The sequence below is a fragment of the Haliotis cracherodii genome, unplaced genomic scaffold, assembly GCF_022045235.1.
Source record: "Haliotis cracherodii isolate W230 unplaced genomic scaffold, xgHalCrac1.p SCAF_15, whole genome shotgun sequence".
Taxonomy (NCBI): domain Eukaryota; kingdom Metazoa; phylum Mollusca; class Gastropoda; order Lepetellida; family Haliotidae; genus Haliotis; species Haliotis cracherodii.
Genome location: NW_027266270.1, coordinates 36819255 through 36840164, shown reverse-complemented (window position 1 = coordinate 36840164; position 20910 = coordinate 36819255). Strand labels below are relative to the sequence as shown.

At 40.3% G+C, this 20910-nt stretch overlaps 2 protein-coding genes across 3 annotated transcripts in view; one reads left to right on the top strand and one right to left on the bottom strand.

Moving 5' to 3' along the window:
- The first annotated feature begins 108 nt into the window (after positions 1–108).
- LOC139462580 (gamma-secretase subunit Aph-1-like) lies at positions 109–18514 on the top strand. The gene is made up of 7 exons (XM_071244419.1): positions 109–190; positions 4855–4979; positions 5601–5744; positions 7346–7440; positions 9609–9731; positions 13802–13929; positions 15357–18514. Exons 2-7 carry the CDS (start codon positions 4867–4869, stop codon positions 15531–15533), a joined length of 780 nt encoding a protein of 259 aa, XP_071100520.1. The 5' UTR covers positions 109–190; positions 4855–4866; the 3' UTR covers positions 15534–18514.
- Positions 18121–20910, bottom strand: part of LOC139462579 (cysteine-rich venom protein-like) — a 26364-nt gene continuing 23574 nt past the window's right edge. For both annotated transcript variants that reach the window (XM_071244418.1, XM_071244417.1), the window contains exon 11: positions 18121–19937. In XM_071244418.1, the coding sequence (XP_071100519.1) occupies positions 19828–19937 (110 nt within the window). In that variant the 3' untranslated portion in view covers positions 18121–19827. The remainder of the gene's footprint in view (positions 19938–20910) is intronic.

The window sequence follows — 20910 nt, the reverse complement described above, 5'->3', positions numbered from 1 at the left end:
CTGTGTTTGGAAATTACTGTAAAATATAAACAATAAAAACTTATGGAACACATTTATCCAATGGAAAACGTTTTACCATTCATTTCCTTACAACCGGAAATAGGCATTTGTCATCAGCTACTTCCGGGTTGAAACAAGGTGCACAAGTGGAAAAACATTGACTGATAACTTGGACATTTCTGAATTTTGAGTATGTATCAGAGTCAGTTTGTTCTGAACACCAATAGGCCTATTTGGATTCATGCAAATTTCACACACATTTTATGTAAATATATTCAATGTAGGCCGTAGTGATTGTTCAAATTCAACACAGGAAATGATATTTTCTCCGTGTTACCTTTAAAGTAAACATCAAGTATTCGTATCTTCTTCAAAAGGTTTTTATGAAAAAGAATGTATGGAAGTGTTCATTGGGGGGCGTTTAGTCATTGAGAATGCAATTATTCCCTTGTGCTGTTAGCCATCTGAACAAGCATATATATACTCTTACATTACTGTAAATACTTTACCAATATAAAATAATCACATAGTTACGGTCTTCATTGTCTTAGCAGAGGCTTATGCTGATGCCTAAATATTGATGTCAGAAATGTTGGGTATCTTTCCTTTGTCTGTCTAGTTTTCTTCAGTAGTAGTTTTCTGATTGGATACTTACTTAAAATTTCATGTTTTCAATGACATCTGTAATTTGACAAATGCATCTCAGACAATGGAGGAGAAAAGCTTCTTTATTCCTGCAAATTCCTGTATAACTACCTATCATTGCCTACTGTACTTTAGTGTCAGATTGGATACAAACAATAATTTCGGAGAAATTGTATGCGAAGTGATCGGTAGATCGCACAACTCCCCATTATTTACAGCAACCACAGTCAGATTACCGCTATTGACGCCTTGAAATGAACTTTAGTTGCAAGAGATGGATACACATATCATAAATGCTGTACCATTACACGCTAAAAGTCGTATTTGAGGCAGTTTGACCATTAAATGTCAACATTACGTTTTCGCAATCAAAATACATGTAGTGCGGGAAGCCCCTACGGTGACTGGTCAAAATCGTTCCATACATCAAAAAATATCCTGCATACCATCTGTACCAAAGTGCTACGCTTATGGTTCTTATAATTTCAAGTATATATTGTGCAACTAAAATAACACAATATTGGAATATATTATTCCTGATAAAATAATAATTTCAGATACAATTTCTTCCGACCATTGCATCAAAATTCTTTGAAGGTGTATCACTGGGTACGTTTTAACTGAATGACCGGTAGATTATTTGGACCCCAAATGTCGGGACAGCAAAATTTGAATGTAGGCAATATTTTAAATCAGACATATGACATTCCCAATGGGACATGTCCGCCGCATATGACCGTTTCCGGACCCCTGCTCCAGTACCAGATTGGATACTTGCTTCAAAGTTCATATTTTCAATCACATCTGTAACATGACAAATGCATCTCGAAAAACGGAGAGAAAAAGCTTTTATATTCCTGCAAATTTCTTTATACTTTCCTAAGGTACTCTAGAACCACAAACTTGAAGCGTTCATCATGTGATACAGCATGTTCATTTTTTCCTGACTGTCTTCTCTTGTACAACACATCGATACGACATTGTAAAATTTAAATTTCCGTTTGACATTGACTATCAGAGTTGGCAAATAAATTGGAAGAAGAGGCTAATTTCTAAAGTAAATATGTTTTAAGGCGATTTACATTTCACAGTTATTTGTATTTGCTTGTGAACCTGTGAGTTTCATTTCATATATTGCTTATTTTTAAAAACCAAAGTAAAAATAGATTAGGTTCCATTTTTGGCTATCAACATGATCAAAAGTAGCTGTTTTTTGCTTTGAGTGATATTCAGTTTTTGCTAATTGGTACCATTTTCATCACTCTGTCCCGTTCTGCTGAGCTTCTGTATTAGGTAACCCTGTATTGGATTGATGCTATTATAATGCATTTGCTACAGCTGAGACAATATCTATATATTATTACCATATCCTTCATCAGTTCATCAAGTGTTCCCTGTGGTGACTATGGATTCGCCCTTTCACAATATCTGCTAATGTGTGCTGTAGAACTTGCACATGTTGCAGAGCATTTCTACAACTCATTCATTGTGACACAAAAGATATGACATCACAGTTTTGTGTAAAATGTGCCAAATTATAAGCTCTCTGTTCCCAAAACCTGAAATACATTCTCTTTGTAGATTTCTGTTTTGTTTTCTGCACAATGTATATTGCCACACATCCTTTGAATATTGTAGGAACTACAGCTTTGAAATTTGTAGCCTATAATTGCACATATAATTATTTAAATACCCCTACCAACAATGACTGAAGTGCTATTCCAAAAATATTAGTCTCCGTGGTGATGCGGCCATAAAATCAGCTGTTTCAATTAGAGGGGGATTTATTGTGATTTGATACCTCTGATTGACCAATCAAAATCAAGTACTTTTCAAAGTCATTCATCTGATGAAGGAGCAAGAAGTAGCTCTGAAACATTGTACAAAGAATAAAAGAAGTTGCTGTCCATAAAGAGTGTCATGTATTCATGTTCTCCTGACTTCTAAATGCCTATCAAAGACCTCCTCCATTTTTAATAAATAAACCCAAATATGTCTTGAATGAATTACTGTCAAGTGTTGGCAACAGAATTCTAGTTTTCAACAAGTTGTTATCCAGTAGTTTTTCAATCTACCAAGTCTACCATGTGCACATGAAATTAAGAAAAGGATAAATGCATATTCTGGCAACATAGTTCTAAGATCAAGATTGCTTGCGGTAGAGATTGAGTATTAGAGATTGTGTGGTAGAGAACAAACATAGTTCAAAATCAATGAACTCCAAACTTTTTCAACACATGTGAAGATCCGGGTTACAATTGGTCTTCAGCAACCCATGCTTGTCATAAGAAGCGACAATGCTTGTCGTAAGAGGCTACTAAAGGGGTCAGGTGGTCAGGCTCGCTGACTTGGTTGATGCATGTGATCGTATCCCAATTGCATGCATCAGTGATCATGATATGAATCACTGGTCCAGACTCCCATTATTTACAGACCGCAGTCATATAGCTGGAATATTGCTGAGTGTGGTGTTAACAACAAACAAAGAAACCTTTTTGTACTGGTTCCTGGGCACTTATTTACATCTTGTACACTGATGTGTTACATGGAAAGTACAGACTGTCATGGAAGTCTTCTAGATGGGCACTTATTTACATCTTGTACACTGATGTGTTACATGGAAAGTACAGACTGTCATGGAAATCTTCTAGATGGGCACTTATTTACATCTTGTACACTGATGTGTTACATGGAAAGTACAGACTGTCATGGAAGTCTTCTAGATGGGCACTTATTTACATCTTGTACACTGATGTGTTACATGGAAAGTACAGACTGTCATGGAAATCTTCTAGATGGGCACTTATTTACATCTTGTACACTGATGTGTTACATGGAAAGTACAGACTGTCATGGAAATCTTCTAGATGGGCACTTATTTACATCTTGTACACTGATGTGTTACATGGAAAGTACAGACTGTCATGGAAATCTTCTAGATGGGCACTTATTTACATCTTGTACACTGATGTGTTACATGGAAAGAACAGACTGTCATGGAAATCTTCTAGATGGGCACTTATTTACATCTTGTACACTGATGTGTTACATGGACAGTACAGACTGTCATGGAAATCTTCTAGATTGGTATGGTGTGCTTAAAAAGATTACAGTACAGGTTGGTCTAGAAGTTGGTTGGGGGTGGGGCACTTGCTCATGCTAAGATAGAGAAGACAGTATTCTAAAGCTGCTCCTGTCTTAAAGTATTGTCTCTTAGGGCAGCTTGTGTATCACTAGAAGTATAACATGTTGGACGTGTCATTTGTTCACTGACTGCAACTACCAACACATGTATCTGACATACATATTGTCCACACGTCCTTGATGACAGCATTTCTACAGAGTTTGAGGCTGCAAGTCTGGCCGTTGCCCTTGGCATCACTTTCAGTAGGTTTCAATGTCAGTAGAGTGGCAATCTTTAGCTTAGTTTACTACAAGACATGATAAACCAAATAGAAATTACAGGCTGCCATCATTGAGCTGCAATACTTCTGAGTGAGGCATTAAACAACAAACAAACCAACAAACAAAACACTTTAACCTGTCTTCAAACTCGTGGCTTAAGTCTCAACCTGATCTTTTTTATATATACATGATGTACATGATATATGCTGAAGAGTTGGTCAAATGTTGAGGATATGTTTTTGTTTCAGCATGTTAAGAGATTAAAGATGCATTACTCCTTCATTTCTGTGTTTGCTAGGTTCAGAAGTAACCGATCCATTTAGCATGTTTACTACAAACTGAATTTCAACTTGTTATTCATATATTAAGTGTTGTGTTTATCAAAACTCATACACATGAAATTAATATGTTTTGAATGTGAGATGTGAAAACAGACATAAATATTGGGTTGTTGTTGGTTGCTTTATCATGTTAAAAATGAACATAGATTTGCTATGGTAATTGGTTCATGCATCTCAAATCTTGCTTTCATCTTATGATATGTTTCTTGCACCCATAACATCTTGCACTATTCATCATTACTTCTTTCTTCAATGCCATTTTCAAACCAGCACCACATATTTCTGTTACTGTGGATACATTATTCCTATCTACTGTTACCATGGTTACAAAAGTTTTGTCCACTGTTACCATGGTTACATTATTCCTGTCTTCTATTACCATGGTTACGTTATTCCTGTCCACTGTTTGTGGTAACCATCATCGTGGTAAGTTCATTCATTGATAACCCATTATCTTTTCCAGGTGTCTGTCAAGATGACTTTAATGGAATTCTTCGGGTGTACATTCATTGCCTTTGGTCCCCCATTGGCAATGTTTGTTTTCACTATTGCCAGGGATCCCCTCAGGGTCATTGTACTGATAGCAGGGTAAGTGAACTGACAACATTCAACCAGGATAGCAGGGTAAGTGAACATGGTGAATTGGCATCATTCAACCAGGATAGCAGGGTAAGTGAACTGACAACATTCAACCAGGATAGCAGGGTAAGTGAATTGACATCGTTCAACCAGGATAGCAGGGTAAGTGAACTGACAACAATCAACCAGGATAGCAGGGTCAGTGATTTGACAACATTCAACCAGGATGCAGGGTAATTCAAGCAATGTCAAGTATTTTTTATTTTTTTTATGTTTCTGTCTCGCCTGTTTTGTTGTGTAGATATGACCAGTGATCTTGGTTAGAATGGGTCTTCAACTACCCAAGCGACTAACAGGATCGGGTGGTTAAGCTTGCTGACTTGGTTGATGCATGTCATCGTATCCCAGTTGCGTAGACCGATGTTCATGATGTCAATCACTGTATTGTCTGGTCCACACTAGATTATTTACATTATGAGTGCAGTGTTAAAACAATTAAACAAACAAACAAAAACAAATGTTGTGTATATATGTCCATGATGTCAAACCATTTATCATGTTTATGAGATGTATACTGAATGTTTTCTTCTAATTTTTATGCCAATCCTCTTATTATCTTTATGACTTCAGGGCATTCTTCTGGTTGCTAGCACTGCTGATATCCTCCATACTGTGGTACGCTGTGGTTCCCCTCCAGAATGATCTGGCATTCGGGCTGGTGTTCTCAGTCATTTTCCAAGAGCTGTTCAGATTCCTCTTCTACAAACTTTTAAGGTAAAGATTGCCTTTCAAGGGTCTCCTATAATGCTTCACCTCCACGGTGCAGCCTTCAGTGCTGATCCCGGTGTTGCTTGATCAAGGTGCACTTACACACGAAGTTACTTAGTAGAAAACATCAATTCTTACCTTAAATGTTTGCTGTAATAACTGTTACACTAAGCACTAATCAGTAGTGCAAATTGATAGTGAAAGAGTAAATTTTTTCATCTGTTAATCGTCAGTGTGTCAGGTATTGTGATGTGTATCAGATAGCACAGTTGGTGTATGGTCCCAGCCCTATTTGTGACACACTTGTGCCTACCAGGTTATCATACAGCATGAAGGAAACCATTATCTTACCTCCAAGTCAGATTATTGAGAGCTGATTGGTTCACATGTTCTTGATAAAATATATGTACCCTGCCTGGGAGGGGAATACATTTCTGAGCGGGAGAATAAATCCCTTATACCCCGCTGGGAAGATAAGAGGCTGCACGTGGATGTCTGAGTGGCAGAATAAATCCCTTATACCCCGCTGGGAAGATAAGAGGCTGAACATGGATGTCTGAGTGGCAGGATAAATCCCTTATACCCCGCTGGGAAGAAATGAGGCTGCACGTGGATGTCCGAGTGGCAGGTTTAAATCCTTTATACCCCGCTGGGAAGAAATGAGGCTGCACGTGGATGTCCGAGTGGCAGGATAAATCCTTTATACCCCGCTGGGAAGATAAGAGGCTGCACGTGGATGTCTGAGTGGCAGGATAAACCCCTTATACCCAGCTGGGAAGATAAGAGGCTGCATGTGGATGTCTGAGTGGCAGGATAAACCCCTTATACCCCGCTGGGAAGATAAGAGGCTGCATGTGGATGTCTGAGTGGCAGAATAAATCCCTTATACCCCGCTGGGAAGATAAGAGGCTGAACATGGATGTCTGAGTGGCAGGATAAATCCCTTATACCCCGCTGGGAAGAAATGAGGCTGCACGTGGATGTCCGAGTGGCAGGATAAATCCTTTATACCCCGCTGGGAAGAAATGAGGCTGCACGTGGATGTCCGAGTGGCAGGATAAATCCTTTATACCCTGCTGGGAAGATAAGAGGCTGCATGTGGATGTCTGAGTGGCAGAATAAATCCTTTATACCCCGCTGGGAAGATAAGAGGCTGCATGTGGATGTCTGAGTGGCAGAATAAATCCTTTATTCCCGGCTACAAAGCAAGGAGTTGCATGCTGTTCATGTGTCAATGAAAGTCATGTGACACAGTGCAAGTTAACCTCAGCTCAGTTGTACAGCTGTTTTCTATCAATTTTGAATTTGTTTTAATTCTTTTACAATGGCAGATATAAAATGTCAATAAGATAAATTTGTTGTAGCAGTATCACTTGGGGTATATGCAGTTAATGTGTCCCCAGTTAGGTTTTATACCATTTGCCTCATGCTCAGACCACATGTACCACACGGGATACTGCTACAACTTATAATGTTAGAATCCCTGAAGCTGTCCCCTGATGTGATCTGCACACACCCACCTGGTGTCTTACCTGGATGTTTTGAATGAATTGATTGATTTATTGGATCTTATTTAACATTTTGTTGTGTATATTCCTTGTTTCCAGGAGGGCTGATGAAGGCCTTCAGAAAGTTAGTCTGACAGCTCAGACAGAAAATGTCACGCCTAAAGACATCTCCAATAAGCACATCATGGCCTATGGTAAGACTCATGCATTGATGTGTGTTATATAAGTCAAAGATTTGCCTAAGTGATGTGTAGCAGAGATTTGGTAGACTTGGGAGCTATGGAAATATCAAGATCATTGGTCTTTATTCAGTATGGGGCGGTCGGGTAGCCTAGTGGTTAAAGCGTTCGCTCGTCACGCCGAAGACCCGGGTTCGATTCCCGACATGGGTACAATGTGTGAAGCCCATTTCTGGTGTCCCCCGCCGTGATATTGCTGGAATATTGCTAAAAGCGGCGTAAAACCATACTCACTCACTCACTCACTCACTTTATTCAGTATGGGTGTAGGCCATAATTGGTTCATAATTGGCACTACAACTCTTAAATACTGCAACTCTTGTCTTTTCTAAATTAACAGTTAACTGATAATTCCACACAATATTGTTCAAAGACATTATTTCACTTTTGTAACCCAAAAATTGTGTCAGAAAATAATTGTACATCATCTGCAAAAAAGCAGTAAAAACAACTGAGTCAATTCATGATATAATTGACAACATGAAATTTCTATTTCTTTGTCTGAATCATCAATAATTATGTAAAACAGAAAGAGACTTAAAACACATCCTTGACAAACACCATCATTACATTCAAAAGTTTCCTCAGAAAATGTATGATTAGCTTTAGCACAAGATTTTATACTATCATAAATGGATCCAAACATCTTAGGAGAAATGTGTTTTTGTTTTAATACTAACCAGAGTTTGGCTCTGTCAACTGGATCAAACACCTTAGAAAAAATTGAATATAATATACTTTTCTCTTTTGACAACATAGATTTACAATAAAATGCAAAATGAAAATATTATCAATACATAAATTGCCAAAAACCTGTGATTCAGTAATTTTATGTGATGCAGTTCACCAGAAGTTTAGTCTATTATTTGATATTGCTATTTATTACTTGCCCGTGAAGAGATCACCCGTTTAATAAACATACAGCTGTATTACACATTGTGTAATACCAAAACGCGTGCTTATGTACTCTCGGAACACGTTTCACGAACAAATATTGAAAGCTCTCAACATCCCTTGACTTATTCAACAACATTGCGTGTGGAGATGATAGATCACTGAGAGGAGCTTAAGCACACTCGATGACCCCAGCAACCTTGTTGCTAGGCTGACGTCACATGGCATTGTTTCGCCGAAGGATCTTGCAACAAAATTCCACAAATTACGTCATTGGGTACTGTGACGTGATTGTAAACTTTGAGGTGCAAGGCCACATTCCACAAGGCGATCGTGCTGTAGCGCAACGACAGTCGTTGGTCTAAGTTTAAGTATGTGAGTTGCGATAACCTTAACGCTACGATAATTTTGTGGAACGGACGCCTGAATTCTAAAGGTAGACCGTTGTATGGCATTAAATTCATACGTTTCAACTTTTGACGTGTTTGAAGTATTATTCTGTTAAACTGAATTGTATTATTCCGTGGATCGTCTAGGTGTCAGCCTATTCACACTCGACAGTATAATTCTAAAAACGTTTTAAATGGCAAGTAATAAATAAAATACTAAACTCACTACTGTGTAAAACCAATTTTATGAAACTCGTGAATAGTTGTGGTATCTGACTCGCTTTCGCTCGTCAGATACAACAACTATTCACTCGTTTCATAAAATTGGTATTACACAGGAGCTCGTTTAGTATTCTATATGTATGACAAATGTTCTATTTGAGATAACACTTTCTTAGTTAAGTACAGATAGTACTTTTTGGGTTGAGTCCCGTCCGTGATTTGAATCCACACTGCCAGAGTGAGGCACCTAATCGCCAGCACACAATGTCAGCGATCTAACCCACTCAGCCACTGAAGCTTCCACAAAAATGAAAGTCTTGACAACTGGTAGTCTAGATGATGTAATTTGTGTACCCCTCTGACAAGTCATACAAGTGTGCTGGCGAGTAGGTGCCTCATTCTGAATACTAAGAAAGTGTTATCCCCAAATAACATACATTACATTTGACTTTCTAAATGTGTGTGTTCATTGCTCTGTAAGATTTACTAAAAACACTAAGTACTGTACTTCATCTATGATTTGAGGCAGAATGGAAATCAATATCAATTGATTGGTTTGGTTAACACTCTGTTAAACATATTAGATTCCTGACCAATGTGACTTTGATTGGATTACAGTGTCTGGTCTAGGCTTTGGCATCATGTGTGGGGCGTTCTCCCTCATCAACGTGCTCGCAGACATGGTGGGTCCAGGCACAATTGGTATCCATGGAGATTCTCACCTCTTTTTCCTCACGTCAGGTAAATATCTTACCAACCTGTTACCCTGTGGCGATTCCAAATCACTGTATCTCCTGCTTTCAGTCCATGGTTTGCATGCTCCAGATTGATGTATTAGTCACCATGATATATGATATATTAGTCACCATGATATATGATGTATTAGTCACCATGATATATGATGTATTAGTCACCATGATATATGATGTATTAGTCACCATGATATATGATGTATTAGTCACCATGATATATGATGTTTTACCATGCCCACCATCACACTCAACATTCTCTGTTGCAGTGTTCGTGACTGTGTGTTCCCCACCATCACACTTAACATTCTCTGTTGCAGTGTACGTGACTGTGTGTTTCCCACCATCACACTCAACATTCTCTGTTGCAGTGTTCGTGACTGTGTTCCCCACCATCACACTCAACATTCTCTGTTGCAGTGTACGTGACTGTGTGTTTCCCACCATCACACTCAACATTCTCTGTTGCAGTGTACGTGACTGTGCGTTCCCCACCATCACACTCAACATTCTCTGTTGCAGTGTTCGTGACTGTGTTCTCAACCATCACACTCAACATTCTCTGTTGCAGTGTTCGTGACTGTGCGTTCCCCACCATCACACTCAAGATTCTCTGTTGCAGTGTTCGTGACTGTGCGTTCCCCACCATCACACTCAACATTCTCTGTTGCAATGTTCGTGACTGTGTGTTCCCCACCATCACACTCAAGATTCTCTGTTGCAGTGTACGTGACTGTGTGTTTCCCACCATCACACTCAACATTCTCTGTTGCAGTGTTCGTGACTGTGTGTTCCCCACCATCACACTCAACATTCTCTGTTGCAGTGTACGTGACTGTGCGTTCCCCACCATCACACTCAACATTCTCTGTTGTAGTGTTCGTGACTGTGTGTTCCCCACCATCACCCTCAACATTCTCTGTTGCAGTGTTCGTGACTGTGTTCTCAACCATCACACTCAACATTCTCTGTTGCAGTGTTCGTGACTGTGTGTTCCCCACCATCACACTCAACATTCTCTGTTGCAGTGTTCGTGACTGTGTTCTCAACCATCACACTCAACATTCTCTGTTGCAGTGTTCGTGACTGTGCGTTCCCCACCATCACACTCAACATTCTCTGTTGCAGTGTACGTGACTGTGTGTTCCCCACCATCACACTCAACATTCTCTGTTGCAGTGTTCGTGACTGTGCGTTCCCCACCATCACACTCAACATTCTCTGTTGCAGTGTTCGTGACTGTGTGTTCTCAACCATCACACTCAACATTCTCTGTTGCAGTGTTCGTGACTGTGTTCTCAACCATCACACTCAACATTCTCTGTTGCAGTGTACGTGACTGTGTGTTCCCCACCATCACACTCAACATTCTCTGTTGCAGTGTACGTGACTGTGCGTTCCCCACCATCACACTCAACATTCTCTGTTGCAGTGTACGTGACTGTGCGTTCCCCACTATCACACTCAACATTCTCTGTTGCAGTGTTCGTGACTGTGTTCTCAACCATCACACTCAACATTCTCTGTTGCAGTGTTCGTGACTGTGTTCTCAACCATCACACTCAACATTCTCTGTTGCAGTGTACGTGACTGTGTGTTCCCCACCATCACACTCAACATTCTCTGTTGCAGTGTTCGTGACTGTGTGTTCCCCACCATCACACTCAACATTCTCTGTTGTAGTGTTCGTGACTGTGTGTTCCCCACCATCACACTCAAGATTCTCTGTTGCAGTGTTCGTGACTGTGCGTTCCCCACTATCACACTCAAGATTCTCTGTTGCAGTGTACGTGACTGTGTGTTCCCCACCATCACACTCAACATTCTCTGTTGCAGTGTTCGTGACTGTGTGTTCCCCACCATCACACTCAACATTCTCTGTTGTAGTGTTCGTGACTGTGTGTTCCCCACCATCACACTCAAGATTCTCTGTTGCAGTGTTCGTGACTGTGCGTTCCCCACCATCACACTCAAGATTCTCTGTTGCAGTGTACGTGACTGTGCGTTCCCCACCATCACACTCAACATTCTCTGTTGCAGTGTTCGTGACTGTGTGTTCCCCACCATCACACTCAACATTCTCTGTTGTAGTGTTCGTGACTGTGTGTTCCCCACCATCACACTCAACATTCTCTGTTGCAGTGTTCGTGACTGTGTGTTCCCCACTATCACACTCAACATTCTCTGTTGCAGTGTACGTGACTGTGTGTTCCCCACCATCACACTCAACATTCTCTGTTGCAGTGTTCGTGACTGTGTGTTCCCCACTATCACACTCAACATTCTCTGTTGCAGTGTTCGTGACTGTGTGTTCTCAACCATCACACTCAACATTCTCTGTTGCAGTGTTCGTGACTGTGTGTTCCCCACTATCACACTCAACATTCTCTGTTGCAGTGTACGTGACTGTGTGTTTCCCACTATCACACTCAACATTCTCTGTTGCAGTGTTCGTGACTGTGTGTTCCCCACTATCACACTCAACATTCTCTGTTGCAGTGTACGTGACTGTGTGTTTCCCACTATCACACTCAACATTCTCTGTTGCAGTGTTCGTGACTGTGTGTTCCCCACCATCACACTCAACATTCTCTGTTGCAGTGTTCGTGACTGTGTGTTCTCAACCATCACACTCAACATTCTCTGTTGCAGTGTTCGTGACTGTGTGTTCCCCACTATCACACTAACCATTCTCTGTTGTAGTGTACGTGACTGTGTGTTCTCAACCATCACACTCAACATTCTCTGTTGCAGTGTACGTGACTGTGTGTTCCCCACCATCACACTCAACATTCTCTGTTCCAGCGTTCCCCACTATCACGCTATATATTCTCTGTTCCAGCGTTCCTGACTGTTCCCCACTATCACACTATATATTCTCTGTTCCAGCGTTCCCCACTATCACACTATACATTCTCTGTTACAGCGTTCCTGACTGTTCCCCACTATCACACTATATATTCTCTGTTCCAGCGTTCCCCACTATCACACTATATATTCTCTGTTCCAGCGTTCCCCACTATCACACTATATATTCTCTGTTCCAGCGTTCCCCACTATCACACTATACATTCTCTGTTCCAGCGTTCCTGACTGTTCCCCACTATCACACTATATATTCTCTGTTCCCGCATTCCCCACTATCACACTATATATTCTCTGTTCCAGCGTTCCCCACTATCACACTATATATTCTCTGTTCCAGCGTTCCTGACTGTTCCCCACTATCACACTATATATTCTCTGTTCCAGCGTTCCTGACTGTTCCCCACTATCACACTATATATTCTCTGTTCCAGCGTTCCCCACTATCACACTATACATTCTCTGTTCCAGCGTTCCTGACTGTTCCCCACTATCACACTATACATTCTCTGTTCCAGCGTTCCCCACTATCACGCTATGTATTCTCTGTTCCAGCATTCCTGGTTGTTCCCCACTATCACACTATACATTCTCTGTTCCAGCGTTCCCCACTATCACGCTATGTATTCTCTGTTCCAGCATTCCTGACTGTTCCCCACTATCACACTATATATTCTCTGTTCCAGCGTTCCCCACTATCACGCTATGTATTCTCTGTTCCAGCGTTCCTGACTGTTCCCCACTATCACACTATATATTCTCTGTTCCAGCGTTCCCCACTATCACACTATATATTCTCTGTTCCAGCGTTCCCCACTATCACACTATATATTCTCTGTTCCAGCGTTCCCCACTATCACGCTATGTATTCTCTGTTCCAGCGTTCCTGACTGTTCCCCACTATCACACTATACATTCTCTGTTCCAGCGTTCCCCACTATCACACTATATATTCTCTGTTCCAGCGTTCCTGACTGTTCCCCACTATCACACTATACATTCTCTGTTCCAGCGTTCCCCACTATCACACTATACATTCTCTGTTCCAGCATTCCCCACTATCACACTATATATTCTCTGTTCCAGCGTTCCCCACTATCACACTATATATTCTCTGTTCCAGCGTTCCCCACTATCTTACTATACATTCTCTGTTCCAGCGTTCCCCACTTTCACACTATATATTCTCTGTTCCAGCGTTCCTGACCCTGTGTTTCATCTTGCTGCACACATTCTGGGGTGTCATTTTCTTCCATGCCCTGGACAAGAAGCAGTATGTGGTGGTAGCCGGTGTTGTAGCCTCACACATGCTGGTGTCCTGTCTGGTGAGTGCTTGTCTTGTATTCCTCATGTCCATCTGCATTATTTCATCAAGGTTTCATCATTCGTTACACTCTCGGTAACATCGCTGACATCAGTGTGGAAGTAGCCATAACAAGAATCTTGAAATTTGTCTTTTAACCCCAAAAGTGGTCACATTTTTCGGGGGCTTATGTCTTTAGGAATGCCATCATAGCCAACTTTGAAAAGGTTTACGACTGATCAGATTTCACAGATGAATTTACGTTTAGTTTGTTTAATCAGATTGGTTCGAGATTGCAGACGAATGGAAAATTAACCAACTTCCCCCTTACATTCCTATGATACCAATTGCATGATAATGGAAATGAAATAGAAATTGAAATTGGCAAACAAAGAAAATAATTAAGATGGGGTAAGAGTATTAGCCGTCACAACACTTGTTTGTAAACATAATGGTCTGTTGGTTGAGAGTTCAACTCCCGGCATAGTTGTGGCCACCCAACACAGAGGGGAGCTTTGACTGGTGGTAGTGATAGTATTGAGACCTCTGTGAATGGGCTATCGCTGTGAGGAGTTTGAAGGTTGTAATGCCAAGGGCAGGTAACTCTTGCTGCGTAACAGTGACATGGAGAGATGTATTTCTGAGATGAGGGAATCTGCAGTGTTTATTTACATTTTGTATGCTGTACTAATGTTAAGACATAAGTTAAGGTGTTTGAAGGGGAGAGGATGGACATATGTTGACTTACTTAGCATTCTTTACTGAACAACTTCCATAGACTTGAGGTAGTGTGTCGATGGGTGTATCCAAGTAAAGTCATGAGAGCTGCTCTTTGACACAATATGTGACTGGCTGATGATATGTCATAGTTCCCAAATGACATGGACCTTTCAGCAGCCCTATATAGGTTCCTCAGTGTGCCAGTCAGGGGAAGCCACTTCCATCTGCTAGGAGGATGCAGGAGGCATTCATTTCACCATGGTGGGAAGTTATGGGTGATCAGGAAAAGGGGTTTATGGGGCTCATTCTGTGTTTTTTGCTTGTAATTCAATCACCTTTCTATTTTATGACACATAGAGGCATAGATGTCCCAATCATCGAGGTGGTGTATTTGCAGAATTACGTCCCTTTGGTGGCCAGGATCCAGTGATCATGGGCTTCATTTCCTGGATTCACCCTAATTATTATCCTTGGTTGGCAGCAGATTACCCATGCTCAGGGGTTTCACCAAAGTGGTGAACGTCTAAGACCTGCAGTCGTCCCGCTTTCCTCCCACAGCAAGCTGAAACATGATTTAGCTGAAACATTGTTCAAAGCAGGATTAAACCCAACTCACTCACTCTAACACTTGTTTGGCATCAATTTATTTCTATTACTGATAGGTCATTGTTACACTATTGCTTTAGCAACCTTGTCACACACTTATTTGATGATATTCCCGTGTTGCAGTCTCTACTCAACGAGAGGACAAAGTACCGCCCGGAACCACTCTACCTCGCCAGCATCGTGCCAGCTTACTTCATCATGATCCTCATGGCCGTCGTTGCCTTCTTCGTGGCAGGCGGGTCTCTCCAGAATGTACAGAATGCCTTCAAGTGCAGAAAAGGGAGATATGAAATGGAATGAAGAATGCTTTTGGATGATGCTATTCCTGAAAACATGGAAGAGTTATCATGTGGAATTATCATTATGAAGCTAGGCTCTGCACAATCTGTTGACACCATTTGAATTATTTTCCCCGAAAATTATGTTTGTACATTTCCTTCTTTTCTGGAAACAGACATCTTCTTTGTTTACATACAGAGAATGAAGATTTTTGTCCTGGCTTACAGGCACTTGATGACACCCAGGAGCAACTTCGGAATCCAGAAACAAGACCTCCCAAACTATGTATTTCTTACACTAGCCAGGCCAGCCCAGTGGTCTAAGGCACCACAATTGGCTGTGCAAAGTCTGACACTTGATTCTCTGGTTCTGGCTTGCTTCAAATATGAGAATGACATAGATGTGATCCTTGGTTTGTTGGTAACATGCTCAGTAAACCTCGACCACTGGTGTTCTTATAAGGAATTATTTGCAGCTTATTAAAGACCAGGTGTTTTGATTTATTTCATATTTGATAATTTTTGTTTTTCAATTATAAACAAACTCTCTGTGTCATGGGGACAGTCAGTCCTGTATTCAGAAGCACATGTCCAGTGAGCTCTTGCAGCATGAACCTACATAAGATATCATTGATCCTGGTGACTGTACGTGACAAGGAGTGTGGCCTGGCTGGCTGGCTGGCTGGCTGGCTGGCAGATGTGTGGAGCAGCGTGCTCCTCATGTGGAGCCTTCATCATGCTGATTGGCAGATCAATATTTTCCGTAATTTCACATTCATATTTTGACTAATGTATATATTTCATTTTAATTATTTTGTTCCCAGCAATTGTACAGTGTTGTATAATGAGTGTTGTTGATTGTTTGTATCCATTCATGGACTGTGATGAGGACGCACTTTTCTGTCAGTGGATGTTTTGTATGTTAGCAATCAACCTATGTACAACTGCAACTAAAAGTGTTCTTTGTACCATTATAGAGATTATGTTAAGACGTAGTATTTTTGGACATTTTGGTTGTCAACACAAAGTCAGTAATGATTATAAGGATCAAACCGCTGTCTTTAACAAATGCCTGTCTTTTCCATTATCTTTTACAGTGAGGTGTATGATTTGGATCACAGCAAACTTGAACAGATTTATTAATGGCAAACTTTAAATGACTTCAAACTTGAAATAGATGCCATTTGTCCCTAACATTATTAAATATTTGTTGCATTCCTCAAAGTCAAACATCTTTTATCTTCCTTTCCAATGACTTACCTTTCCCCAAACACCAGTTGTATGCTACACAGTCGTCTCATTGGTTCACAGGGACCAACAATAAACCCTTTTCCTGGGGACTCTGGTGTCCAGTGGGATGCGGTGCAGGGCAGTGTCGGTATCAGTACAGACCTACCTATGTTTCTTGGAGCATCTTTGTGCAATGTTCACCCTAGGATAAAAAAATCTGGATGTATCAGAATTATCTTTGTTTTCTTATTATATTATGTCCCTTGAATAGGAATTCATTGAAATTTATGTGGTCCCATGTTGTTATTTTGAAACTGGTCTATTTAGTTGGAAGTATGGGTGACCCAGTTTTCCTACCTGTCTGTCTGTGGGTTCCAACACAGTTGTAACCCCTGGAAATGCACCCAACCCATAGTGTTCAATATCTGTGACCCGTGTCATCTTTGGCTTTCTATCCAGATTGATATCCAACTTATGTGACTGAAATACTTTTATATATCCAACGTAACTCACTCTTTCCATGGTCAAAGTAAATCCAGATTTTGAATTACAGCTTCAGGAATTTCAATGTACTCAGCATTTTCCCGAGGCAAGGGAGATAACTGACCATAACAGTCCAGTTTCCACCCTTGCCGAACTAGGATGGAATTCCGGAGTTATAAACAATCCAGTTTATGCATAGTCCAATCAAAATTGCGTAATCAACTAGTCACCCAGTTCATAAACAACATGGATTTCAAAGTGCAGATTTTGGTCGACTGCAGGATTTCCAAAGCATGTGTTCAATGAGCTGGTCGTCGACAGATATTTTCAAAATCTTTTCATGTTTGAAATCAAGGTGCTCAAGTGATTTTGCGCACCTCGCAAGGTTTTGTAACAATATAGATTGTGATTATCGATCCGATTTTCTTGACTGAGTGCTGCCATTTTGTTTGAAGCATATGCAAGTGATAAGATAGGTGAACTCTAATTGGTCAATAGGAGGGACATAGAAGGGGCTTAACTCGTAATAGCCACTGGTGGCGCTACGATTGAGCCACGAAATTGCAGCGTAGTTTGGCGAGGGTGGAAACTGGAGTTTCAGTTAACTCCCTTGCCTCAGGAGGATGTGTCCTCAGCTGTTGTGTAATGCAGTGAGAGTTGATATTCAGGAGCACATCCACAGCTATGTCAGTGCTCAGATTGTATATAGATCACTAGGTCTAGTCACTCTCAGGAGAGATTCAGAGGAATGAGACTTTCAATACAAATATGGTAACAATTCCTTCAGCTCTGTGTACACAATTGTTTGAATTGGTAAGAAAAGTAGAGAAAATCAATATATATATTTCAATATTCATTTATTTGTTAAATACATACACATTCTAGATGAACCTAGATGAAGCATTATGTGAGTGCACAACAAGGGCAGTTCTGTGTCTTAGTTGCAGATAGCAACTGAATGTTTTTATAAAAATTATTCCTGTGGTCAATACCAGTTTGCTAAATGTAGTATTGATTTGCTTGTCAATGCAAAAAACCAAACTTAATCCTTATGTTTGCAGAGGTAACTCTAAAGTCTGCGCTTGTTTGTCCGTATTTACCGGGGTAATTCCCCTTGCCAGTGTTCACTGGACATTGAGATCCGTTCTAGTAATGTGTTAGGATGTGCTTTTGTTTCATATGGTGAAGTTGTATTGATAGCGTTAAACATTCCACAAGAATGATGTAATTGTATTTTGATAAAGATATTTCTGAGTAAATAAAGTGCTGTGTATATATATCATTTACTGTTATTGATACAAACACAACATTGACTAATGTGATAATATGCTGGAAAAAAGAATGAAACAAACAGTTAGGTACTCAGTTCCAGTAAATGACATTATACCTGTCATGTGTAGCACTGAGAAATTGTGTCTGTGTTGTGAAGTCTATCTTTTACGTGCTACAGTGATATACAACATTAAAATATAGTGTTAGAGAGACTAATATATTTCCGTTGCTCGGACCATAGATTGTTTATTGTACATGGGAAAAATACTAAGGTAGTGAAGGCTAATACAACACATTTCTATGAAAAGGTAGTAACAAAAAGTGCATTTGGATTCAGTATTCCAATGGGAGTGAGTGATTGGCAGGAGGACATTCAAGGCAAAGTAGACATGGGTCGGTGTTCCAAGGACTCTAAGATGAGGATGGTTGGTGAACATGGCTTCAGATCTTCACAAAAATGGTTTTGTCCATCTTTTTTTTATCAACATTGCTGATACAAGTGTATCCATGGATACCTGTTAGTTTGTTTAGAGGAGTTCGAGAAAGGTTCTTTACGATGACATCTGATCTCTTGAGCATTTCCAGTTCAGGACTACAATAGGATCCCTCCCTGTTAATCGTGATACTTCCTGATCATGTCGTTTCGTCATGATGTATGAAGAAATTATTTTTCAAGACACGTTATGTGTGTAACAGTACAGGGAGTTTGACTTTAAACCAAGCCGTCATTCGTCTAATGTTGTAGTACAAGATGTTGTATCTGCACCTGATGAATACATTAAGCACGTCATAGTGTCCTTGATACCTGGTCATCAAACTTTGGCCATAAAAGTATTGAAGCTTATTGTTATTGGTGGGGTTTAACCTTACAACTTGCAAGAAAACACAGGACATAGTTACAGTTGCAAGATTCAAAGGCTGTATTTGAATAAAGTCTAACACAACAGGTGAGCAGGTCGATGTGGAGATGCCCAATTTATTAAAAAAAAATATTTCTTAAATGTAACTGATGTTTAGCAAAGTGTTCCCGCTTATATACATTATTTCTTCAAGTGAAACAGGTCTATTTACTTTAATACAGAGGTATAACGACATATGTGGAAATGAGACATCAATTACTCATTGTCGTGCGATGTACATACATACATATATAGATTTAAAACATAACATGCAGTATGTACTGAAACAATTTAGTACAATGTTTGCATGGCTAATTTCCTGTTTTGTTCCATATTGTTTTCAATTATCATGATCATGAAACTTGCATGTTACTTTAATAGTGATGTTAATACATTTGACTATATACACTTTACAAGTGGTCTAAGCTGGTATTACAGGTAAGGGTTTCTGATCCAGGCAAGGGCAACCATGATAGTGGCCAGTACGAGGTCACCAGTCAGTCGACCCTGCTTGTTGCCCTCTGTGTAGTGAATGCCCGCATCTGCAGAGGTAGAAGGACAGTATTGCTTTGAGAACGTTTGTTTGTGTTTGAAACAGTAATCTTGATGCACACAAGGATGCAATACCATAGATAGTATTCCCACTTAACGACCTGCAGTTGTGAAGAAATACTTCCTTCTACATTGAAAGCCGCAACTAGAAGCTGACCGGGTCAACATGACGTCATCAGTGATGCTGTGTAGTGTCATTACTATCGTGACGGAATTATTTGTTTGTTTGTTTGTTTGTTGTTGTTGTTTGTTTGCACTCAGCAATATTCCCGCTATATGACGGCGGTCTGTAAATTATCGAGTCTGGACCAGACAAGCCAGTGATTGACATTATGAGCATCGATCCACGTAATTTTGATCGATGACATGTTTCAACCAAGTCAGTGAGCCTTACCACCCGATCCCGTTAGTCGCCTTTTACAACAAGCATAGTCGCCTTTTACGACAAGCATAGTTGCCTTTTACAACAAGCATAGTCGCCTTTTACAACAAGCATAGTCGCCTTTTACGACTAGCATAGTAGCCTTTTAGGGCAAGTATGGGTTGCTGAAGGCCTAATCTACCCCGGATCTTAACGGGTCGTGACGGAATTAAGCATAGCACGAATAATGTTTACAATGCGTGAATAATGTTTGCAATGCGTCAACAATGCTGTTTCATTACCCCAAGAATGTTATAATGCGCGTGAACTCATTGTCATTAATTAACTCGGTTATCGTGAACCATATGGGTGACGCACAGCTTTTCATCCTGGGTTACAAATGCCAGTAAGAGATGTCAACGGTGCCACGTATAAAACACGACTCCAAACTACTGGCAATGACGAGCAACTCCCAGCACACAGACGATAATTACAGCGTCACATCAGCATGATAGACTGCATAAGTACATTTTAACTATATGTAAAGAGCCAAATGTTTCTATTTGGAAGTCCGAAAAAAGAAGGAACAATGCTCTAACCTT

Coding starts and splice junctions, on each gene's coding strand:
- LOC139462580 (XM_071244419.1), top strand. CDS start 4,867: ATGACTTTAATGGAATTCTTCGGGTGTACATTCATTGCCTTTGGTCCC. Junction 7,441..9,608: donor TAAGCACATCATGGCCTATG/GTAAGACTCATG, acceptor ATTGGATTACAG/TGTCTGGTCTAGGCTTTGGC. Junction 9,732..13,801: donor CCTCTTTTTCCTCACGTCAG/GTAAATATCTTA, acceptor TCTCTGTTCCAG/CGTTCCTGACCCTGTGTTTC.